Source organism: Artemia franciscana, chromosome 5 (genome assembly GCF_032884065.1).
Source record: "Artemia franciscana chromosome 5, ASM3288406v1, whole genome shotgun sequence".
NCBI lineage: Eukaryota > Metazoa > Arthropoda > Branchiopoda > Anostraca > Artemiidae > Artemia > Artemia franciscana.
The window spans coordinates 25911776-25938697 of record NC_088867.1 but is presented as its reverse complement, the minus strand read 5'-3'; the positions used below and the strand labels follow the sequence as shown (position 1 = coordinate 25938697).

General features: G+C 33.6%; 1 protein-coding gene across 1 annotated transcript in view; it reads right to left on the bottom strand.

Moving 5' to 3' along the window:
• Window positions 1–572: 572 nt before the first annotated feature.
• Window positions 573–26922, bottom strand: part of LOC136027159 (E3 ubiquitin-protein ligase HECW1-like) — a 152891-nt gene continuing 126541 nt past the window's right edge. The window contains exons 13-14 of the mRNA XM_065704150.1: window positions 24332–24530; window positions 573–756 (exon numbers count right to left, since the gene is read on the bottom strand). Coding sequence (XP_065560222.1) covers window positions 645–756; window positions 24332–24530 — 311 coding nt within the window. The 3' untranslated portion in view covers window positions 573–644. The remainder of the gene's footprint in view (window positions 757–24331; window positions 24531–26922) is intronic.

Sequence of the window (26922 nt, the reverse complement as noted above, 5' to 3'; positions counted from 1 at the left end):
CAACACAATGACACAGTTTTGTAAATTATTTTTTTGTTGTTTTTGTGGCATTAAATTGGTGATGGACACAGAATCAAACATTTTTTTCCAAAAAAAGCCATCTTTAAGGAACGTGTCCTCATTTTTGGATTAAAAAAACAAACAAAAAAACAATGATTAACAAGGTGTATTTTGTTAGAGCTCTTGTGAATCCAATCCCCCCCCCCATCCCAGGCATATCAAAGAATTTTAAGAGCAAAATCTATGGAGCAACTGTACCCCCAAAATGTGAAGAACACGTCCCCAGCAACACATATTGATATTTGTTCAACACTTTTAGATACTCGTCTATGCAAGGTTAATGAACTTTTAGGAATCTCGTCTGTTAGTAGGGGTTATTTTTGAATAATAAAAATTATATTTCAAAGGGAGGGAAGGGTCATCACAAATTTTCGGGTGCGGTATTGCCAAATTGGTAGGAAACAACTTCTGTATGATTTTCATACAAAATAGAACACACGTTGATGACCAAAGTGTATCAAGTGTAACTGCAAGAACAACTAAAATACAACAAGTTTCAACACACAAGAAGGTTTTTGCGACAATACGATTTTAATTTTCAAATTCCAGTATGAAAAAAGGTAGACTAGTCAAAATTCTTTGAATTATTCAATACCGAAGGAGCTTGTTTCCTGAATGGCCATCATCAGCTTCTCATAAAGGACCGTGAAACTTGGATATGAAGGAAGATCCAACCGGTTGAAGCACGTGTGAGCCCTATAAAAAAACATAAAAATTAAAAAACAGAGAATTTAAGTCACTTGAATTCTCCTAAGACTTACTTGAAAGAGGAAGAAAAACACTAAAAAATGCAAGGACACAGATGAATCAAAATTACCTTAGTAAAACGTTGAAAACTCTAAAACCCAAAATCAAAAACATTTCAGAGCGTAAACAAATAATTAGGCGTCAATAAATGATATTACAAAGAATAAAAATTCCAATCACTATAATTTTTTTTTATTAATGAAAGGCCTAAATATCTTTTGTCGATAGAACCGGCTTATATTCTAGACCAACAGTAAATAGGTTATGGAAATTAGCAACAAGTAATCGGTCAGTTTGCATATATTTACATATTTATTTCTTTGCCATAAAAAAAGTTTTGTATTTAATTATTATTTCAAGTTATTTGGTTCTTGGGGGTCGAGCAAACGTTGAATTTTATATTTACGATGAGATTTGTTAACTTAATTATATACATGTGTCGGACTCAGAGGCGGTTCTAGGGGAGGGGCAGAGGGGGCACTTGATCCGGGCGCAGAAATTTTAGGGGCCAAAAATATCAAATAAATAATCAAACGGTTACGATCCTTTTGTAATTTACGAAATGTAATTTTTATTAAAATAAAGAAGAGGGCGTAGTTAGTAAATGAAAAGAATTAATAAGTTATGAACTAATTAATAAATAAAAATAAAATAACGATAAAAAATTAAATAATAATAATTAAAATAATTAAATTGAAATAGTTAATGAAAATTAAATAATAAAACATTTTAAATAATAAATTAAAAATAATGAAAAAATAATTGATTAATCAATAGAATTGAAAATAAAATTCGTTAATAAATGAACATTTTGTTAAAATTTGACCTGAAAATTTTATAGGAGACAGAGGGAGGGGAGGGGAGGGGTGATAATGAAGATCTTATCACGGGTGCAAGAGAGGCCAGAACCTCTAAATTAACGTTTTGGAGGTTAATCTGGAAATATCATCAACATTAAAACTCAACTCGTTCGAAGACTAACACTGCAGATATCTAAAACATAAAAATGAAATTTTGATTGTTTCCTGGGTGTCAATAAATTTGGGTAAAAAACAGAAGAAAAAAAATGAAGTTGAAAGGAAGATCACTTGCGAACTTCTAACCTCCCTTTGAAGCTATTTTACTTTACTTTCAGAAAACAAATGTGAAAAGCTAATCCACACACTTGTAATTATGAAGACACCAAATTTGACACAAGTAAATTTTACTTTTTAACATTCTTCAACAGTCACCTGGTGGCTTTGGAATCTCGTTTTGACATAATTTGTTCAAGAAACCAAGCTCAATCCTTCCATTAAATGAATTTGGCAAATAAATAGTTTTTTCTGAATCATACAACTTTTAAGTTTATTTTTAAATGTAGGTTTGTCGCAAATAATTTTAAATATTTTAAGTGTGCCGTCCACACTAAAAAGCCGTCAAACACCAAAAGAAACTACTCTGAAATCACTAGAAAGATTGGGAAAATAACAATTTAGTAGGTCTATTCGAGAATTTATTAAACTCATTTGATCAACTCAACTGCAACAAGTTTAATCTTAAACAAACTATGTTTTGATTTCTTAGAAGCCTTTAGCTTTTCCATTCATGTTTTTTTTTTAATTCAAGAGCGAAAAAACACAAAAGAATATTCTCCATGTTTTAAGAAACAAAAGGTGCTCTAAGATCAAGTTTCAACACGTCAAGGCAAATTTCAAAAGCACATTAGCGCATGACCGAATCAAGGATTTTCGTTCGGGAGAGGGAGTTTTTTTTTGAAAGTGGGGGGGGGGGGATAAAGAGAACTTAAAAAAACACATAACAAATTGTTTGCGCATCATATTTTTACTCTTTTACGAGAAGGGACAACAATTTCGAGGGTGGGGGTCAAACTTGGTAATCCCATCCTTGGACACGGCATTGCATTAACGGATAGGAATAAAAAAGGAGTCCCAAATATAAAAGACCTGTAAAAATTATACGAAATATATACACAAATTTGTCCCAAAGATTTCCATCTGTTGAACGCCAAAATATTACTGAAAAAATACATAAAAAAAACTCAACAGAAGGTATTAAGAAGTAAGCAGATGATGAATGATAAATACCATTTGGTAATCTCTACCATATAGCGCCAATAAACATTCTAAAGAGTGGCAACCAGTCATGTATTAATATATTATATTATGTTGCTGCTTTCTTAATAGGGATCGCCAACAAAAGTCGGTTTTGGCAATTTTGTCACGAAAAAAGATAATACCTTAGAATACTATTTTCAAGTGAATCTCTCTATTCAGGTCAGGAAAGTGTTAATTTAGATTTTATTATGGGAAACTAGGTTTGCTTCTGATTTCCCGAGAGTGTTGATAAATTTGAAAAATTCATAAACACAGAGAGTGAAAACGTCAATGAGGCGACACTATTCTTGATAGAAGGTACATTTTAGAGATTAAATGTGCCCCCCTCAATCCCCCCCCAATACCAAATTCACAAATAAATATCTTAACAAACTGTGTAAAAAATGTAAAAATTACTTTTCTTACATCCCTGTCTACAAGGTGACCTTGGTTTTTAAATCCTCTGATAAGGTAAACACCAAGTACATAGCCCCTAGCACCGGTCACTTCTTAGTTATTCTATGATTGGCCTACCTTAACATTTAAGCTACGATTTTAGCTTCAAAAGAAATAAACTGTTATATCCGCTGAACTGGTGAGATAAGAAAGAAACCGCAATCGTAGACATGTCCGAAGGAGATCGAAACACTCAAAGCTTCGCCTTAGGCTCTCAAGAAATGTGTGAAGAAAAAGAAAGATAATTCGGTTCCCACTTCGTAAAGATGTCCCGATTTGGCTAAACTCGTCAGAATGAAAGACTGGTCAACACCAGATATGAAAGGAATTTTGGCGCTATACTTAGAGGATAATCGGAAACTAAATGCCTTAGCAGAGAGGAACTGAATTATTTCCAACAAACATGTAAAAAGACTTTCAAATATGATGAAACTTCAACATAACTAGCAAGTAAATCCCAATAAGCAATGCATTAAGCAACATATATCGGAAACTAAAAATCTTCAACTGGGAGGAACTAAATTATTTAACAAACACGTAAAAAGACTTACAAATTTGATGGAACTTGAACATAACTAGCAAGTAAAAAGTAGCCTCAAACTCTTTCTTTTTTCCAAAAAAATGGAACCTTGAAAATCATTTCCAACGTTGTAAAGATAGATGTATCCTCTCCACTAACTCAAATTAGATCATTTTCATAGTTTTCAGAGAAGTCGTAACTAATGAGATGCCTTCATTCAGTTGTAAACTTTTTATTTAATATACCACCGAAAAAAATTTACCTAATGTACTTTCGTGAACAATCATAACACTATATAGTTTGTTATAGCCTACTGATCAAAATAAAAGAAAAAAAGAAAAGAGTTTAGACTACAGCATTAAATTTATTTTGAAAAGGATATCATGTTGATCGTCATTGTTTTTACTATTAAGAAAACAAATCAAACAAAAGAAAGACAACCATAGAAAGCATAAGAGGCTGTAACTCATCTTTCTAATCAGAAGAACACCGCGTGCTCTTCAATCAGAAGCATCAAAGCTCACTTATCAGTGGTATGTTGACACACAAGTTTTTGTGTACAAGAAAGAAATACTTTCTAAAAGACAAAAGGCAATTCAGAGGCAGGTGGCACCCATGAATTTTTGAGCTGTTCTCCCAGACAGACATTACAATTTCTAAGTTCCGACTCACCAGGTCACGTCTTCACCTAAGATGTGAATTTAGGAGGGATCGCAGACATTCTTAAGCAGAGGAGAAATTACTGGAAATTGGAAATGTTGTCAAATGACGGTAAGTAATAATCATTTTCAGAATTGAGTTTATTTCCAATTTCCTGTTGACTTGAGCCCATTTTATATAATGCTGTAGATAGCGAAGAAAAAAGAGGTCAATTTCCTTAGACCATTTTATGCAATGCATACTAATGTCAAGAGTAGGAAAAAAAAAAATCCAATAATACGTTTCGAAACATCGATTCTATCCAGAATAAAAACAGCTACCATTAATTCTTGTAACTTTTTGTAGAATGGCTGGATCTATTCCGTTATGATTATACTACTATTTTTAATGTGTTTTTTAGTCGTTTATGGGTATTAATATAAAACAAAAGAATGACGTAAGCGTGTCCAGGATTTTTGTTCGAGATGCGGGAGGGTTATTTTTATTTTTTATTTTTTTTTTTGGGGGGGGGGGGGTGCCAAGAATAGTTACAAAACGCATGTATAAATGCATTATTGCTACTTTTTGCGGCTCGGACAAAATTTGGGGTGGGGGGTCAAACCCAACACCCCCCCCCCTGGATACCCTCTTGAGAGTAAATATATAATCAGGGCGACGTATTTTCACATTCCGGGCGTTCGGTAAAGTATGAATGCTTTTGTGAATAATGTAAATGGTTTAGAATTTTTTGGATAATTACTTATATCATTCCTAAAAACGCTTCAACTTGCGTTCCGCTAACCCCCCTTATGCGCAAATATACAGCCCAAATAAAATATTTCCCAAGCATTTTGTCATACTTTATTATTTTGTATGAATCGTAATTTGTATCGACCGTAAATTGAAGCAACTTAGTCCACGAGTAAATAGTGGTATATGTGTAATGGTACAAGATCCAAATGGCATTGTTTCTTCGTAGTATTAAACCAAAAAATCAAGTTTTTTCAACTGAAATTAAGGAGCAACGTTAGAACTTAAGACAAACATAAATTATTACGCCAATGAGGGCGTGTGCCCCTCGTCAATACCTCACTCTTTACGCTAAAGTTCAAATTTTGTTCCGATTATTTAAGAACGACCCCTGAATCACAACGGCCGTTTAATTAGAACAAATAGCTCTTTTGAAAGTACTAAAAAAAAACTTAAGCGTTAAGAGCGAGGTATTGACAAGGGGGCGCACACCCTCATATGCGTAACAATTTATGTTCGTTTTAATGTTGCTCCTTACTTTCAGTTGAAAAAACTTGTTTTTATTTAAAGTCTGATCGTTCTTTAAATGATGCTGGGAAATTCGGCGCCCCCTTCATGGAAAATCATCTTCCCCCCGGAAAAATTCTTCCATGGAAATATCTTCCCACGTAACTCTCTCCCCCCACCCCACCAGAAAAAATCCCCCCTGAAAACGTCTGTATGCTACCCAATAACCAATACTATATGCAAACAATGGAAAAGTTCATTGCTTACAGCCCTTCTCCCGAGGGATGTGGGGGAATAAGTCGTCCTCAAGACATAGTAACTAGATTTTTCGACTATTCTAAACAAAATGGTATCTCAACATTTTGATCCGGTGACTTAGGAGAAAATGAGCGTTGGAGGGGGCTTAGTTGCCCTGTAATTTCTTTGGTCACTGAAAAAGGGTACTAGAACTTTTAATATCCGTTCGAATGAGCCCTCTCTCAACATCCTAGGACCACTGGGTCGATACGATCAACCCTGGAAAAAAAACAAATAAACACGCATCCGTGATTTCTTCTGGAAAAAAAATTTCAAAATTAAACATTTTTGCAATTTTCATTAGGATTCTATGACTTTTAGGGACTGTTTCTCCCTTTTTAAAAAAATAAGGCAAATTTTCTCAGATTTGAAACTTTTGATGAGTAGGACTAAACCTGATGAAACAGATATATTTAAAATTAGCATAAAAATCCGATTCTTTTTATGTATCTATTGGTATCAAAATTCCGCTTTTTAGAGTTTCGGTCATTATTGAGCCGGATCACTCCTTACTTACAGTTCGTTAACACGAACTGTTTGATTACACTAAAAGACCGTTAATTTTTTTTTTCAGGGACAATTAAAGAGGGATAGCTGATAACGTTCATATTTCATAAATATGAGGCTAATGTTGCAATACAGAAATCCGACGTCAGATTCACTCAGAGAATTCTGTGAAGAAAATGCCCCCGGGTAAGGCGTAGGTGCAATTCAGACTATGTTTTCCACAACAGCATCAATTTCTAAAAGTCGCTTGATAGCTTTTGCAAGCTTTGGTTTATTTGGCTTTCGGAACGTGCCAGAATCATCAAAAAGCGACACAGGATAGGAGCAAAGTTCATATTTAAATGAAGATTCTTAGTCTATTGTCTTTTGGATATAGTTAGAAGACGCTGAAACAGCAATGAAGGGTCTAAACGGCGGATATCTTCCCGATTTTTTTCTTCACCGTCATAAAGACTTCCTGATCCTTCCGTTGGTATGAATGCTCCTTCAGAGATTTCCCAACAATTCCGTCAAGAATCTTCTTCCCGACTTCCTTTGCTTTGTCGGCGTTCACATTTTCTGCAGCAGTCATGCCAGTAGCAAAGCTTCGGAAGCTATAGCGAATCATAGCGGTAAGGGAGCATGTTGAAAATTAATTGCAAATGAGGTTTCCAAACCCCAATGTTCAAGGTGCCAGAAAAAAATTGACCTACCTTAAACAGTTTTTACAGTTTAACTTTTAAAAGGATCAATCAACCAAACTACGAATTCTTCCTTGAGACATGAAGGCTAGATGGGACTCTTGCTAATTTTTGTAGAAATGTTCACCAAATGGGGCGTGAGTAATTGAGAGTGTGCGGTTCGACCCCGACCTCCCCTTATATAAAACCGGGTTTACTGTGCGTTAGAAGCTGATTGCTTTGGAGTATGAATAACACTAATATCTGAAGACGCTTTGACAGCTTCACAAGACATTCCTGTCATACCGAACGTATAATTGTAGAGTTGCGGTTGTCCCCCGTACATATTAATCATTCTAGTAGAGAAGCAGTATTTATTGACAACAAAATGTATCCTTACTTCTGATGGCTCATAGTAAAACATGTCTATCACGTCCTTTTACTATTTAGCTATGATCCGATTTCAGTTTGGCAAACCCTGTCTGGGATCTCGAATGTAACTAAAAAAGGTCAATTAGAAGCCAAAATTGATCAGTAAGCGCATTGCTTACATGTTCTTTCAAACTCGAATGTCGGCAAAATGGATCAGCTTGTTCTTGCGCTTCACCATATTTATTGAATAATTTCTCACCGAGAGTGTTGACGAACATTGCAGGTGCGGGACAATTTTGAGATGTGTACAAAACCCTTGATTTGATTGGGTGTGCGTGGGGGGGGGGGAAATATGCCAAGTACTAGGACAAGATACTTGCATTTCGGCATAGTAAGTGTAAATTTTCACTCTGTGGATCCGACATAGTAGAATATCTAGCGAATATTAATACACTTTATCTCCCGTGTGTGGTTGGGGGGTGGGGGGAACGAATCAGGGATGTTCAAAACACAGAACTGAATCCATATTCGTGATCTATGTACCAGATTTTACTATCACCACGTTTTTAAAAGTGCAAATTATTTTTTAAGTCGTTATTTTAGAAGAAAAGACGAAAAAACGTAAATTTCACCCCAACCGATTTTGGCCGATTTTTTATATACTGTAGGAAACCTTTTTCCAGTTCGAATGGCATGAAAATAAAAATTATTGCGATTTGTTTGAGGTAACTCATAAAATCAATTTAGATTGACTGTACTAGAAGTGTACCTGGAGAAATCTGGGGAAGGTAAACAGGAAGGGTGTGTGAAAGCACAGGATGGTTGGCCCCCAGCCCCCCATTGCACTTCCTGGCTGAAGGGCCAAGAAACAGAGATCAACATCGCCGGTAGGGACGGTAAAGTCTAATACCGTTTCCTTTACCTTTTTTTTTTTTTTTTTTACTAGAAGTGCATGTTTTCGCTAAATCACCAAATTAAGCAAGCAGTTCAGATGAAACAGGGAATGTGTAGATAAATTTGAGTACACAGTGGACCTATTATGCCTCGTTCAAACCAGAGTCACAGAAAGATTTTTAATGTGTATGATTCGAAGCCACAAAAGAAGGCCAATGATCCCGTGCAAATTCAAAATGGGCACGGTTTACTCAAGGGAACTAAAAACTTTAGAATTTTTTGCTTACGGAAGACATCAAACATAAAAAAACAGGCATCAGCGAAGAAATAAACCTAAAACGAACATAGATCACAATTTCGAAGAGCTAAACGGTTTTTCTCCGAAACGAGTTTTCGACCTACAGCAAGGAAGGGCTGCTCTTCCCCCTATATTTATATTTATTAGACAAAAGCGGCACAGGGCAGAACTTAAAGTGTGATCACCTGGTGAGACTTAGATTGTAATTAAGCAAAAAAAGGCTTTTCTCATGTAAGTAAAGAGCGAAGACGATATTTAAAACGAACAAAAATTATTGCTTCGTTATTTATGCAACATCTATCTGCAATATCGGTACAAATAAACTGACTCAATATTTCCATAAATTTCTAGAATCCTGAAAAACTAGCACTTTACAGTAGAACTAATTTCGCTTGAAATTTTGAGAGAACTAAAATTGTATACTAAAATTTATTGATTTAACGGCCGGCGAAAGACTTCTAGGAGCCTTAAAGATTGGTCTTTTGTTTTCCGTAAGGAACTCATATTCTGTTCCTGTTTTGTTGTGTCGACTTGGTGCTTTCAGGAAAGCGCTTTCAGTAAAGCGATTAAGATTCATCGCTAAAAATGACGATTTTTTCTCCCTATACAGTTTTTATTTTAAGCACATATTTAAACTTTTGGGAACCATGATACATGTTCCGATTTTTCCATATTGTCTTGAAATGCAAAAAAAAAAAAAAAAAAAAAAAAAAAAAAAAAAAAAAAAAAAAGAAAAAAAAAAGAACTCTTTCATGCTTGTGCTACTATTTAAAAATGTGTACAAGAACAGTAATTCTAAACCAAAAAAAAAAAAATTCTTCAGCAATTTATAACCTTGTAGAATTTATGCATGCTAAAGAGAATAACCACACTTACATGAACAGTGAAAAGGAAGTTTTCATAGTGAAAGAGTCTTATCAACACAGTTCAATCATTTGTCCAGCCAGAAGAAAAAGTTAATTTACAATTAAAATCACAACCGGAAGGCATTTGCAAATTTGCACAGGTTTTTAGTTAGTTGGTGCTGAGAGGTATAATATATTCCTTGACTTCTTTCACATCATATTGGGTTGCTAGAATGGTTAAATTTATGGCTTATGCTATTTATTCGTGGCTATTAAGCAATAGCTGCCAAATGATTATACCCGGCGGAAGTTGTTTATCACATGTATCTTCGTAAAAGATATACGTAGAGAAACCATTTTGAGAGGATTATAGGGGGGGGAATGGTCTTCGTCATCATTTTTTTTGTAGAAAGACCAAGTAGTGACTTAGCCCACCTAGATGGGTAAACTGGGGCACGTTTATGTAATTTCCCTTTTAGGTAGTATCTCTATGGAGGCTCCCCTTCAAATCCCCCTTGTTACAGCAACAGACATGGTCCTCTCATTGATACTGAAAGAGCATGAAACAAAGGGGGGGACTAGTCATTTGCTTGTTGTTTCTCTCCCCTAGAGGAATTGCATAAAGAATTCAAATTTATTAAAATTTTTGGAGAAATATTGCATTTCTAGCGTATAAACCTATTCAAACCTTTACACCCCCTCTCACTTTTACAAAGAAAAAAAAAATAGTTGGCTTGTCCCATGAAAAATTTGTGAGGGCACTTCTTGAGCCCCAAAACTATGAATATAAAATACAATACAAAGACGTTATTATTAAGTCTACATGATCCTAAAATCACTTAAGAACTTTGTAATTTTATACCAATAAAACAGAAACCGACATATATATCTGAAGATTGAACCAGGTAAGGTGACATCTATTGATATTTGGTTCCCTTAAGATATTCCAAAAATTTGTCACATTGATTATGTAATTGATTTTAATAAATGGAACTATAGTCCCTTTTTATGTTTGTATTCTAATATTTTTATAACGACAATTACTAATAATTTTACTTAAGATTTATTTATTATGCCAAAGTTGTATCTCCAGTATTTTCTATTTTATCTAAGTGTTATTACTGATCCCACAGCTATTCATTACGTTTACAGCATGTAGTTCGTAGATTCAAATAAATACTTTAAGGCAGGCAAAACAAAATACTTACTTTCATTAGGTCAGTGGCTTCAATAGGGGAGGGATTGGGCATATACCCCTACCATAAATCTCCTTCCTAAATTCCATGGATTGACGCCCATGCATTAGACGTAAAGCCACAGCTATTAGTACATAACATTCGATTTACTGTTCAAAAATTAAATTTGAATTAATTCTAGTCAAGGAAGTCCATCTCTCTTTCGAAAATTTTGAATCCGAATACGGGCGTTAGAATAATTTGTTTAAATTAAAAGGGGAAATATTAGAATTGTAAATGGTACAAATTACTAAGCTAATGTTTACACATATTGATGAATGGGAGATACCTCTTTTGCTGTCATCTGCCTGCATAATTAATAGGATCATTATGAAGAGCCTGACGTGGAAGAATGTTTAAAAGGTATTCGATATTTGTTTTTAAGCAGTTGACAATAGCTTTATATGCATTTCTAATGAACTTTAGCAGAATTATGATTGGCTTTCAGGGATTTGTAGAGAAGAAGAGATTCTTAGAGATGATATTAAGATCTGTTTTGATGGGATTCAGGGAATTCTATGGAGAAAATTATCTCCAGGAAAACAGCAAGTGGTGTAAAAAACGAGGAAAATTCCACCCACTGACAAAAAGAAGATTGATATGCAAATATTTCGGTCGAGAACTCCACCCAAGTGTCATCAATGCAAAAATAGGAGACATGAATAAAAAATATAAAAAAAGACTACAGGACAAAATAAATTTTTATTTTTGTAATATTTAGCCACTGTGGTCTGAGAAATCATTTTAAACTCGAAATTTTCCCCATGCCTAACTCTGAACGGCATCTTTAATTTCAACATTATAATATTAGCTTTTTCAACAGTACAGTTTGTTTAAAACATCATTCATTCATAAACTCTTAGTAGCAAGCCTTTATATTCAATTGAGTAAATGTAACTTAATATCTTTACCAGAAAGGAAAGGGTAATAAAATAGATCGCTTGATAAATGAATACAAAACCAGACAAAAAACACTCGGTTTGTCCCAGACGAAACATGAGAAATTATACCAATTTTACATGGTAACATAAAAAAAGTTACTATCAAAACATTTTCTGGTACTTATATGTTATAGCACCTATGTCAAGTTCTTCATCTAAGTAGAACCTGTTTCTCTGACTAATCCTAATGAATTAACACAAAATATAATGAAAATATAATACTTTAGAAACAAATTTGGGCTATAAATTTACACATTAGATGGGGAAGTATAGTAGATCTACATGCAAAATGCGTTAGGTGCAATTATTCTGCATATTATTAAGTAAGAATTGTTTTCTAACTTCACACTGTCCAAATACTCCCCCCCCCCAAAAGTGCAAATATATAGCCCAAATTATATATGTCCCGTCTATTCTGTCGCTTATTTTTGTCTTGACTTACGCTAAGCTGAAAGAAACTAATGAAGAAACCGGTTTTACAGTGCGTCAATGGGTGAAGAACTTAACATGGGCGATATAACATTTAAGTGTCCATTTTCTCATATGAACAAGTAAGGAATTGAAGAATGCATTTCTATTAAGAATTTTCGTCTCTCCAAGTTACAGTGGTTTGCAAATGTGCAGTACTCTTACCTCCTTGGGTATTTACAAACCAGTGAGAGGGAGGGGGTACGTAAAACATATTAGCAATGACTTGTTTTACTGTCGTAAAAACGTTACATTTTTGAATAATCAATAACCTTATTGGTTATGTTATTGTAAACCGAATGCAGGAAGGATCAAAACAAAATAGTAGGGTATACAGGAGTGCTGTTACTGATGTTACAAGTAAAGATCACCATCTAGCAGTGTCTAGGGTGAATTTAAAGCTGAAATTTCGGAAGGATAACTACCTCCCGGGAAGTTATGATGTTGGTAGACTCCAGGATGAGAATTAGAGAGAAACATTCCGGGAACAGTTGAAAACTAAACTGGAGAGTTTAAAATTTGACAATGTGGAAGATGGGTGAAATAATTAAAAAAAAAAAAACAGTTTTTGAAGTTACTGATAGGGTCTCAGGGACAAGAGTTAGGAGTGCATCTAGGAATATCCAACAGTTCGTGGTGACGTAAGTAAGGAGCGATCAGGTTCAATATTAACTGGGACTCTAAAAACGGAAATAGATAAATCAAAAGAATCATATTTTTATGCTGATTTCAAATATGTAAGTTTCATTAAGTATAGTCTTACCCATCAAAGGTACACATGGGAAAATTTGCCCTATTTTCGAAAAGGGGGAAACACCCCTTAAAAGTCAGATAATCCTAATGAAAATCAAACCATCAGATTCAGCGTATCAGAGAATCCTACTAAGGAGTTTCAAGCTCCTTTCTGCCAAAATGTGGAATTTATATTTTTGCCAGAAGAAAGATAACGGATGCGTGCTTATGTGTTTTTTTTCCACCAAGGGTTATCGTAATTGACCCAGTGGTCCTAGAATATCGGGAGAGGGCTGGTTCAAACAGAAATTAAAAGTTCTGGTGCCTTTTATAAAAAAACAATAAGATTGGAGGGCAACTGAACCCCCTCTCATAACCATTTTTCATAATCCAAAACACAAAAACCTATCAAATGGATTCAATCTAATAACTGAATAAAAATGGATTAAATTTCTAGAAAACTTACTAGCACGTTGATTGTTATGTTGCGGAGCAACACCATTGCTCTGCATAGTTTTATTATTTTTTCGTTGATCAGGTATACCACGCTAGAAATCAGAAAGAACTTTCTGACATGTAGATTGTCGAACAGAGAAGATAAGTTTGCCTGAAGTTTACTAAATTTCCAATGGCTGTCGAAAAAAAAAATCTTTTCCTATCCTATTTAAAAGTATCAACATGAAGCCAAGCAAAATCGTCCTAGCCCCGGGGTAAACTTCGTAACAATTGTGCAATCTTGGACTCGTGTAGAACATTTAATTATTTCTTCCAGAACTTCAGATCAAGCCATGTATCTCTTCTAGATTCTCAGGAAATAATTTTGTAAATTTTGGTTTCGAAATCCCAGAAAAGGCTTTATAGCAAATTGCTTCGTAGAATTATGAAATAGTTTGGAAATTTGTCATCTTGCATTAGTCTTCCTTAGTAAACTAAAGAGAGCTTATTTTCTTCAAAAGCTCGATTTTATTCCCTCGACACAGATAGACATGCCTTCTAAGGACGGGAGCTTATTTTAGTTTCCCCAAAATAAAATTCTCTTCACGACTTCTTATTTTGAATTCTTGATATCCTGGACTATCTACATTTCTACTACAATTAAAGCACCCTAGATCCTAGAAAATTTTTTTCTTCATATACCAAATAACTTCGAATGTTTCGAGTGTTTTGTGCTGTTTATCTCTTATTTATTTGATCGTAATAATCCTTAGTATCTAGATACTATTCAGATTTCAAAATTGCCTATATTTTTCAAAAAATTTCCACTTTGGTGGCTCTCATATTTCAGTCAAATATTGTAAAAAATCAGCCATCCAGCTCAGCTGGCATCTTAACAACAAAGCTGGCATCAGGCAACCCCATCTCAACTGGTATCTCAACAAAGCATCTGGAATTAGGATTTTCCTCTGTCACCGATCATATGCAGACTTTATAGCGAACTTCAGCCAGGGCTTGTCCGAACTTTAGCTGAATTTGTGGAAATTTTCAGATGGTTCCAGATTTTGCTTGCATCCCCCATCGCTTTAACTGTTCTCCTTGTCTTCTACGCTATGTTTCTAAGTGTTCAGCTAGCAGTATTTGTTTGATGAAGTAGTCGTCAGGCAACGCAAAGCGTGTCCACGCCAGTGGTGACGAAAGAACTTGATGATGCTTGATATTCTGTTGATGTTGTAACTATGTTGGCGGATTTGCTGTTCAAAGTTCGCCGTTAGAATTTGGAAGCCGAATGCGTTAGGTTGATTGCAGGGAACAGTCATCGAAAAGAGCTCTACAGAGCGCGTCTCTGATCTGCTTTGAACGGGCCACGATTCAACACTATAGAGTAGGACTGCCCTCACTGTCGACATATACAAACATGCTTATCTTTGCCCGCAAGCTAATCTCTTGTTGAATCCAGAGAGTTCGTCACTCTGACTCTTCTATCACTATTCCTTCAAATCCCTGGAGAGCGTGTTCTAGGATCCAAACGATTGAGTAGCTGAAAAGGTGGAGACCAACAGCAGCATAGTTTCACATTCCATTCTATATTGAACAGTGAGGACTATTCACCGTTGAATCTAACTCGGGATGCACATCCTTGGCAATAGCATTCCATACTGTCGACAAATTCTTCCGACATGCCATCTTCAGGGAGTATCTTCCCCGAGGTTATTTTTTTTCCTGGGCAAGCTTAAAACTAATTACCTCATTAGTCTTCCCAAAAAATTTCTGAAGTAATTTTGTTTTTTGGAAATTTCACAAGTACAGTACTCTAGCTTTGATGGTAAACTATTTAGGTACTAAATTATGTCCAATACTTAACTTTGTATAACCTCCTCAGTAAGCTAAGAAAAGAATTTCGGATCCCTTTTAAATTTTATGGAAACAATACTAGAAAAGTGCCATATGATACTAAAATAACACTTCTTGTACCATTTCTAAGGGGGTGGGGCTAGAGGGCAACCAAAACATCTTAGACAGATTTTGCATAGCTCATATAAACGTTATTGCTCATATCCACGTTTTCCCAGTAAAATTCACAATGCAAGTGTCCAATGGTACCAAAAATGGCACTATTGGTGCCATGTCTCAAGTTGAAAAGTTGAGGCTAGTCGGCATCCGGGACTTCTTAGAGAGATGTTTAATGGCTCATTTGACAGCGTTTGCTCATATAATTGTGCTTTATATCAGTTCTACTAACCATCAGTGCCATATAGCACTAAAAACGGCACTTTTGGTGCCATTTCTTAAGTGGAAAAGCTTGGAAGTATGAAATAGTAACATTTTAATAGTTATGGTCCAAAACCCTTAACTGGAGATTTACAAGAACCCCTCCTGTATACTCCCCTCCCAGCCCCCTTAGTAAGTCTCATTATTCCGTTGGGAGAATTCACTATGAACTCTTTAACACGGTCAGCCGACGTTGGGGCTCGCAAAATAATTTTTAAAATATCGAATGTTCTTAAGAGGAAGAAATTCACAGAAGAACAAATAATTGAATCTCAAAATTCCAAGTGACTATCCCTTAACGTACCCCCTCCCCTCCCCCTGTTCGCAAAAGTTGAGCTTTGCCAAATATAGTTCAATGCTCTCACTCTTTATGATAGAAGCTTTTATTACCTCAATGTTTTATAATCGCCAATTACAATTGTATTTGCTGAATAAGGTCCAATAACTATGCTTTTGGTGATGACATATCTCTCCACGGTCTTTGGGAAAAGGGCTGCAAGTTACACAACATGGTACAACAAGAACAAATAGATTGAATTATGCCGTTCAGTTACAAGCGCGTTAGACTTTGAATCAGAATGGCAATGGTTCAGTTCCTTAATCAGGCATTTTTATTTCAATCATGGTTTTCTGCCTTATATAAGATTATTTTTCAGCTAATTCACTATTTTTGTTATTTTTTTTGGATTGTGAAATGTTCCATACACATTTTTTGAAACAAATTACGCCCCGGACCCCAACGCCTTGCCACTTAGGGATTGGAGAAGTGTATATGGTTCTGGAACCACTAAAAGTTGTATCTTCAAGGAAGGATTACTTATTGTTATATTTATTTACAAGCCCCCCCGCGCGCGTAAGTTGTTACGCGCCATTGTAGTTGTGTCCCTGTGTCCCACCTGTGAATATAAATAGATATATATATATATGTTTTTAACTACGTAAAACTTGCGAATATACAACATTCTTCAATGTCCCATTGTCTGTGCATATAAATAGATTGTCAGGTTTACCGACTCTTGAACATGCAACATAAAATTGTCCATGGGAAAAACAATCCGTATTCAGATCTATACCTCATTATTCTAATGATTGTCCTTGAGCTTTGTTGATGTTGATTGCTAATCGAACATTCCCTGTGTCCCCGTTGCCCCCCGGCACCCCTCTCGAACCTAGAACCTGGAACATAACGCTTTACCAACTCAGCTACTTCGACTTGAATACATTCGTTTTTGAATTGGTATATGATGAAATAATTCAGAGGTCATATGCAGACAAACACGACGTCAGTCGACAGACAGACACACAAACAAACAACTTATTTATATATATATATATATATATATATATATATATATATATATATATATATATATATATATATATATATATATATATATATATATATATATATATATATATATATATATATATATATATATATATATATATATATATATATATATATAAAATAAATGACAATGATAAAAAGTTCCCTTTCCTATTTTGGACTGTAAAATTTCATAAGAATCCCCCTAAACCACGGTTTATTGCTGGAGCAGCTAAATGTCCAACCCGCATTGCTGCTACTGACCTCTCTTTAATTTTAAAGGAAATTGTAAATAAACTTAAAACCTATTGTTCTGGTATTAAAAAATTTCGAATTTTAATCCATATTGGAGTGTTAATAATTCACTGCAGGTGATAGATTCTTTAACAATGGTTTCAGCTAAAAGAATTGAGTCTTTCGATTTTGCGACAATGTATACTAATTTATCACTTAATGTAGTGTTTGATAATTTAAAAACTGTTATCAAGAAATCTTTCCTCTTATCTAGTAAAAGGTTCTTTAAAATAGACATTTATAATAAAAAAGCTATATGGACAAATTGCTTTAATTACTACAGTTAACTTGAGATGCTACAGCTTGGATATGATTTTTGAGTTGTTAGAATTTGTTTTATACAATACTTATATAAGATTTGGGGGTGATTTGTACAAGCAAATTGTGGGAATTCCCATGGGGGGGAATGCCAGCCCATTTATAGCTGACTTGTTTTTAAGTCAACTAGAATATAAATATATGATGGATAAGAATAATCCAATTAATTTAAAACATGCTTTGTCAAATAATAAAAGATATTTAGATGATATTTTGGTCTTAAATTGTAAGGATTTCATTGATATTTCTAAAAATATATATCCATCAGAGCTTATTCTTGAGCCTAGTCATGGCGCTGGTCATGGAGATCATTTCTTAGATTTAAATATTAATATTTGTGATAATAATAAATTAAGTTTTAAAATGTATGATAAAACGGATGATTTTGATTTTGAAGTGATTAGTTTCCCATTCCCTGAAAGTAATATACACTCAAATATCACATATTCAGCGTTTTTCTCACAGTTACTTCGTTATGCAAGGATTTGTAGTAATTATATTGATTTTAAAAATAGATGTAAAATCTTAAGCCAAAAATTGATATCAAGAGGTTTTTCTGCAAATAAATTAACTTGGCAATTTAAAAAATTTAGTTTTCATTATAACAAACTTTTAAATAAATATCAAAAGAATTATCTAGAAATACTTAAAGAAATTTTCAACTAATTTCGGAGGTTCGAGAAATGTTGTCGCAGCGCCATTTATTTTGAATTGCGTTTCTAATTGAGCGGATTTTCTTAAAAATTAGCCACATGGTAAAGATGAATTCTATAATTGTTTAGTTCATTCAGGTTTTTTGCAATGTGTTAATATTTGTGATTTGGTAAAATTTATAATATTTAGTTTACCTATTGTTGCTAAAAAGAGGGATATATTAACAGGATAAGCTTGTTTTAGTTTTACTTGGTTGTTTTACATTTGCTGTTTTTTTTTTCTTTCATAGGCATGTATTTTGGGGGTGATACCTGACACGGGGATGCCATGGATATTCTGTGGTAACCACAACACTGTGCTGGGTAGAGAATTTAGAGTGGCGAAACCCTATATAGGCCAGTGTATTCTCCTGATGAGCCCTTATGTTGGGTGTTGCCTCTGAATTATTTGTCTATATTATTTTTTCTATTGTTTGGTAAATGACGACTTATACTTATTGACGACATGACTGCCTGTCCATGGATTATTCTTTATGGTTGATTGTGTATGGCTATGCTGTTTGACCTATGTGATTGTATGGATGAGTAGGGTTAAGGCCTCATTCAAGTGCTGGTCTATATTAATCACTAATTTAGGAAAACAGGCTTCCTTTTCTCCTTCTGTCTCTCTCTCTCTTTTTTTTTTTTTTTTTTTTTTTTTTTTTTTTTTTTTTTTTTTTTTTTCTTTTTTTTTGTGTGTGTGTGTGTGTTTGTGCTGTTGCATTGGTGATTTCTCTTTTCATGGTATATATATGTATATATATATATATATATATATATATATATATATATATATATATATATATATATATATATATATATATATATATACTAGCTGTTGGGGTGGCGCTTCGCGCCACCCCAACACCTAGTTGGTGGGGGCGCTTCGCCCCCCCCCCAAGCCCCCCCGCGCGCGTAAGTCGTTACGCGCCATATTAGTTACGCGCCATTGTAGTTGTGTCCCTATGTCCCACCTGTGAATATATATATATATATATATATATATATATATATATATATATATATATATATATATATATATATATATATATATATATATATATATATATATATATATATATATATGTTTTTAACTACGTAAAACTTGCGAATATACAACATTCTTTGCTGTCCCATTGTCTGTGCATATAAATAGATTGTCAGGTTTACCGACTCTTGAACATGCAACATATAATGGTCCATGGGAAAACAATCCGTATTCAGATCTATACCTCATGAGTCTAATGATTGCCCTTGAGCTTTGTTGATGGTGATTGCTAATCGACCATTCCCTGAGTCGCCATCGTCATTTATATATCCCCCTGTGCACCCCGGCGTCCCCTTTGTAGTTATGTCCCTGTGTCCCGGTCGTCATTTATATTCCCTGTGTCCCGGTCGTCATTTGTGTCCCGGTGTTCCAGTCTGTGATTTCTCTTTGAGTGTCCCGGGCGTCATTTATATTCCTTGTGTCCCGGTGTCCCGGTCGTCATTTATATCCCCCTGTGCCCCCGGCGTCCCCATTGTAGTTGTGTCCCTGTGTCCCGGTCGTCATTTATATTCCCTGTGTCCCGGTCGTCATTTGTATCCCGGTGTCCCGGTCTGTATATACATTCGTTTTTTAGTTTTGTTTTTCTCCTTTATTTTTTTCCTTTTTTCTTTTTTTTCTTTTTTAGTTTATTTAGATTTTTAGATTTTTTAGTTTTTTTATTAGTTTTTAGTTTTTTTGTAGTTTTTGCCATTTTTTAGTTTTTTTAGTTTTTTTTTTTACTTATGTCCTGGTCGTCATTTATACTCCCTGTGTCCCGGTCGTCATTTGTGTCTCGGTGCTTTGTTGATTGCTAATTTATATTATATTTATATTTATATTTTTTATATTTATTAATATTTTTTTAGTTTTCTTTTTCTCTTATTTTTCAGTTTTTTCCTTTTTTTTAGTTTTTTCTTTTTTAGTTTTTAGTTTTTTTTTGTTTTATACCTTTTTTTAGTTTTTTTAGTTTTTTTAGTTTTTTAGCTTTTTTAGTTTTTAGTTTTTTTTTAGTTTTTGCCTTTTTTTAGTTTTTTCAGTTTTTTTTAGTTTTTAGTTTTTTACCTTTTTTTAGTTTTTTTTAGTTTTTTAGCTTTTTTAGTTTTTTTTCTTTTTAGTTTTTTTTGTAGTTTTTACCTTTTTTAGTTTTTTTTCTTCTTTTGTATTAGTGTGAAATAATTCAGACATCATATGCGGACAAACACGACGTCACTCGACAGACAGAGAGACAGACATAACCCACAAACAACTTATTTTTATATATATTTATTCATATTTTTTTAGTTTTCTTTTTCTCTTTTATTTTTCAGTTTTTTTCCTTTTTTTTTAGTTTTTTTCTTTTTTAGTTTTTAGTTTTTTTTAGTTTTTTACCTTTTTTTAGTTTTTTTTAGTTTTTTTTAGTTTTTTATTAAAAACGGGCAAAGATTAATTTAAGAAAACAAAGTTTTTGAGGGAAGTAAAGAGCGAAGTTGAAACTTAAAACGAACAAAAATTATTGCTTCACAGTCTATCTAACATATATCAATAAAACTAGTACAAATAAACTAAATAATTATATTTCCCTATGTTTGTAGGATTATAGGAAACTAGCGCTTTACTGAACACACAAAACAATATAGGAGTCTTGGCACGGTAAAAGTAAACCGATTAAGGCCACTTTTTACAGTATACAAATAAAGTATTTTTTTGAGTAATATTAAAATATATTTCTTACAATTTACGATTGTCCATTACTCACTATTGGTAGTATAGCTGGCGAGAGTAAAATGTTACCTGATAAATCAATCCAATATTTCTGTATGCTTTTCAGTGACTTTTCGGTTATTAAAAAAGTATTTATTTTTATGCTTTATGTTTTTAAGATAATTTTAATTTTATATTGAAAGTTACTGATATCACAGCTGGTGTAAGACTATGAAAAGCTTTATAGATTAGTTTGTTGTTGTAAGACTATGTACTCAGTTTTAACTAATAAATCAACATTTTTGTTTTTCATACTTGGTTTCTGTGTTTTCAGTAAAGCGCTAGTTTTCTATGATCCTACAAACATAGGAAAATATGACAATTTGGTTTATTTATACTAGCTTTATTGATATATGTTAAGATAGACTGTGAAGCAATCATTTTTGTCCGATTTAAGTTTCAACTTCGCTCTTTACTTCCCTAAAAGTATTTTATATATATATATATATATATATATATATATATATATATATATATATATATATATATATATATATGTATATATGTATATATGTATATATGTATATATATATATATATATATATATATATATATATATATATATATATATATATATATATATATATATATATATAATTATAATTAATAAAATTTTAGATAGTGCTTGCTCAAAGCAGTCGTGTGTGCCCTGCCTTAACTCGCTCTCGATAAAAAAAAAAGAAAGAAAAAAGGTCGGCATAAAATCTAATTTACGATAAACAACTGTCAGACAAGAAATCCGAAAAGAAACATGGGCTGCAATACAAAAAGAAGGTGGTCTACACAATCCACAAGTCATTTTATCTCTTTTGGTAAATCTTACTAAATTAAGCCTATTCTGGTGCTAATCTTTTATATCAGTGTCCCTAGCAACAATAAAAGATAACGCCCAGTTACTAATTCTGTTTGAAATTTTTCAAAGGTCTTTTGCGAAATGAAAAAGAGAACAGACCAAATTCGTTAATGAGACAAGAAAATGCTCAAAGGGAAAACGGTAGAAAAATTAAGCGGTGTTCAAAAGCGTGTCTAGAAAGACCTCCATGCCTAGTCACGGCCTTGGCCAGATATCTGTATCTAGGAGTGGATATCTAGCTAGATATGCATGTGAAGGCCGTTTGATGATAAATAAATCCACTAAGGGTGGAATAGGTGAACGAAATTTCTGACTGTCTGAACTTGCAACCCTAAACTTAGACTTTTATTTCGTCCAACTGCAATTGAAAATGTTCTGTTAGCTAGGGGGAACAAACTGTTTATTCTCAAATTTTGGCTCTAGCAGTTTGCGGAAACATGTTTAATGGGGGCAAACTTAAAAAAGGGACTTCAAATGAAAACAAACATTCTAAATGGTGTTTCAAACTGTAAAACAAGCGGTATTTGTCGGTTATTGGAAACACATTCAAGAATTATGCTTAAATTACATATCAGAAAACCGGTTTCATAGCTACAAAAACAAATGACGGATGATGCAATGCATTGGACTTAGAGAGAATGCACTAGACTAGTATAATTTGGGCTATATATTTACACATTAGGCAGCTTAGGTTACGTTAGGTTAAGTTGGGTTAGGTTTCCATAATTGTGTTTCTACAGTATTATTATTTCATCATGTTTTGTTTTATTTCATTAGGCTTAACCTAACCTCACTTCTTGAGTGCGTTTCCAATAACCGACAAGTATCAAATAAGCTCTTACATGAAAAAATTTTGCGAGTGTTTGATTCTTCAATTTTTATTTTCGCTCAAAGCCCAGAAGTAATTGTCTCCAGCACCATCGTTAGAGAACTTCATCAACGAATGTTAGGAACTATTTTCTGCTAGCTCACGGGTATACAATTGTCATTAAAATTTTTACCAGCAGTGTTTTACTAGAACAGTGGAGAAAGGGGTATAGGAATAAAGGTTGAACGTATCAACAAAAGCGTCTATACAAGGGATTCTGGACCAACATATGCCTAGGCATCTGTTGCCTATAAATGTCGCTTTGGATACGAACTAACGTGTCTTAAGAATAATTTTTAGTACTTATCTGTTAGCCAGTACACACTCGAGAATTTAGATCTACAAGTACGGGGTTGAAACAACTGAGGCGCTTGAGAGATAGATAGAATCTAGATAATTTGGACTGTATATTTGCACATTGAGGGGTGGGGGTTGAGTATAGTGAGACTCCATGCAAAATGTAACCTAACATAACTGAAATACCAACTAAATGTTTATTAAAATATAGTTGCATTGTAGTTTTCCACTGATCCAAAGCTAATTGTCTCCGTATACAAACAGTAATAAACCGGTTATTGTCTGATTTTATAGATCCAAAATCTCGAGTGTGTACTGGCTAACAGATAAGGACCTTTTTCAGAATTGGCGCCAATTTCGTTTATTACATTTTAACAATAAGTTTCCCATACATGTTGTTTCATAATCAAATGCTCCTGCTAACGTAAGAGCTGACTAGTGTCAGCCACAAACAGTTTTTTTCAACAGTACGATTAAGCGTAATCTGCACTAAAGTTGCAGTAGTCCAGTGAACCTGATCTGTCATGAATCACCCCAAAAATCTCGGTCACCCTTGCTGTACTTCCAGTGGGCTTTTCCAGTATGCAAAACTCGTGTTAATAATTCAAAAATCAACGGCCTTAGATTGATCAATCCTACGAGATTTAAATATCCTTTTTGCCCTGAAGTTGCAAATATTTTCAATTGTTTATTCGTGATTGATTGTAACAATATTATAAGACATTTGATGTTTTGATGTTGGGTATATTTTGTAAAGGTCTTTTACAGTGAAGTTACACATATTTTCAGTAGTTTTTTTGCTTTTTATTTGAACAAACCAAAAAAGTCTCTATTCTAAAGTTGAAAATATTGCGTAGGCTACAGCCTTTTCACAATAAGGCTGCAAATATTTTGTATAGCCTTTTTACATGCATTGACGCAGGAATTTAATTCGTAAATGTCAAAATTTGCATTTCATTTATATTATTTATAAATATAAATAATAAATAGTATTATAAATATATTATATATATATATATATATATATATATATATATATATATATATATATATATATATATATATATATATATATATATATATATATATATATATATATATATATATATATATAATATATAATATGAATATAAATAATAAATAATTATTTCTCAAAAAATCCAAACATAAGAGAAAAGATGAATACCTCGGAAGACTATCTGGATTTCCCCACTTTTCTATGCAGAATTTTTTGGGTCCATTAGAGCCTCTTAAAGCTGAGAACCCTTCATAAGGCACACTTGAGGTTCCGGTAACAAACTGCAATAATTTCAGCCTTTGAGAGTCATCCATTTTGTCAATGACTTGCCAAAACCATTGGATTACTTGGTGACCATCAAAATATCCTGTGAAAAATATCTTCATTAGAAAAGGAACTGACATAAGGACATTACAAGTCGAGAAATGGCAAAAAAAATAGATGGCAATGGGAGTATATTTTATATTAATTGAGGACAGGGACCCGTTCCCCTCTGTACCCGTCAAGCCGCATCATATAGTAGATAATTATATAATTAAGGAGATCACCTATAAGAATAAAATCTTGGGCCGAAACCTAAATCGTATTAAGGGTGAGTGTGAGATATAAACAGGTCGCAAAATTCAAATGAGAATTGACCCCAACAGTGATTTGAAAGTAATTTCTTCACCAATTTTCAGTTGAACCAAAATGACTTTAAGTTCAAGTCCTAAAACCAGGTTGGCGCATGAAAATAGAAAAAAAACATTTTTTTTTAAATTCCATTTGTATTGTACTTCAGCCCCCATAAACTTATTTTTCACTTTATTTAAAACAGAAAAATAACTTTATTTCTTGTAGATTTGAGGAGGTGATATATTACAATTTATCTTCAGTGTTTTCAAACTGTTGTGATTCTACCTGCGTGAGAAGCATTTTTTCTGGAGTTTATGATCTTACCAAGTAATTTTTTCGGTTCAAAAGGAAAAATAAATTTATTTAATGCTACGGTCTCCCAGCCAGTATAAACAATTGTTTGGTCTGAAAAGACGCCCCTATTTACTTTAGTTATTAGAAAAAACATTCTAACTGAATATGTTTTAGTCCTGTTTTTAAATTGATGCAACATATCTTTTCTTGGAGAAGATATAAAAAGAAATTTTTCCTTTGGTTTGTTGGAAACTTTGCGATACATCCCATCATTATAGCGTCTTCATTACATTTTTTTACACGACAATTTTTACCGACTGAGAAACCGTTTTAGTACTGTGTCTGTATTAAAGTGATATCAAACAGTTCGTGGTAACGAACTGTATAGTAAGGATCGATCCGGCTCAATAGTAACCAAAACTCTAAAAAATTTATTTTTGATATCAATAGCTACATCAAAAGAATCGCATTTTAATGCTGACTTTAAATATATAAGTTTCATCAAGTTTAGTCTTACCCATCAAAAGTTACGAGCCTGAGAAAATTTGCCTTATTTAGGAAAATAGGGGGAAACACCCCCTAAGTCGTAGGATCTTAACGAAAATGACACCATCAGATTCAGCGTATCAGAGAACCCTACTGTAGAAGTTTCAAGCTCCTATCTACAAAAATGTGGAATTTTGTATTTTTTGCCAGAAGACAAATCACGGGTGCGTGTTTATTTGCTTGTTTGTTTTTTTGTTGTTTTTTTTTTTTGTTTTTTTCCGGGGGTCATCGTATCGACCAAGTGGTCCTAGAATGTCGCAAGAGGACTCATTCTAACGGAAATGAAAAGTTCTAGTGCCCTTTTTAAGCGACCAAAAAAATTGGAGGGCATCTAGACCCCCTCCCACGCTCATTTGTTTCCCAAAGTCAACGGATCAAAATTTTGAGATAGCCATTTTGTTCAGCATAGTCGAAAACCGTAATAACTATGTCTTTGGGGATGACTTACTCCCCCACAATCCCTGGGGGAGGGGCTGCAAGTTACAAACTTTGACCAGTGTTTACATATAGTAATGGTTATTGGGAAGTGTACAAACGTTTTCAGGGGGATTTTATTTTGTTTGGGGGTGGGGCAGAGGAGAGGGGGCTATGTTGGAGGATCTTTCCTTGGAGGAATCTGTCATGGGGGTAGAAAAATTCAATGAAAAGGGCGCAGAATTCTCTAGCATTACTATAAGAAAACAATGAAAAATAAACATGAAAACGTTTTTTCAAATGAAAGGAACAAGTAGCATTGAAACTTAAAACGAACAGAGATTATTACGCATATGAGGGGTTCTAAAAATACTTTAGCATAAAGAGCGAGGTATTTAGGAGAAGATAAATACCTTGCTCTTTATGCTAAAGTATTTTTAGTAATTTCAACTATTTATTCTACGGCCTTTCTGATTCAGGGGTCATTCTTAAAGAATTGGGACAAAACTTACGATTTAGTGTAAAGAGCTAGGTATTAACGAGGGTACAAACCCCCTCGTATACATAATAAAATATAAGGTTATGAAAGTTTGTTACGTAAGTTAATTCTTAAGTTACGTATATTTTTTACTAATAAAAATATTCGTTAAAAATTAAAAGTTCTAGTTGCCTTTTTAAGTAACCGAAAAATTGGAGGGCAACTAGGCCTCCTTCTCCGCCCCTTATTTCTCAAAATCGTCTGATCAAAAATAAGAGAAAGCCATTTAGCCAAAAAAAGAATTAATATACAAATTTCATTTTAATAATTTATGTGCGGAGAGCCAAAACCAAACATGCATTAATTCAAAAACGTTCAGAAATTAAATAAAAAAAACTATTTTTTTTAGCTG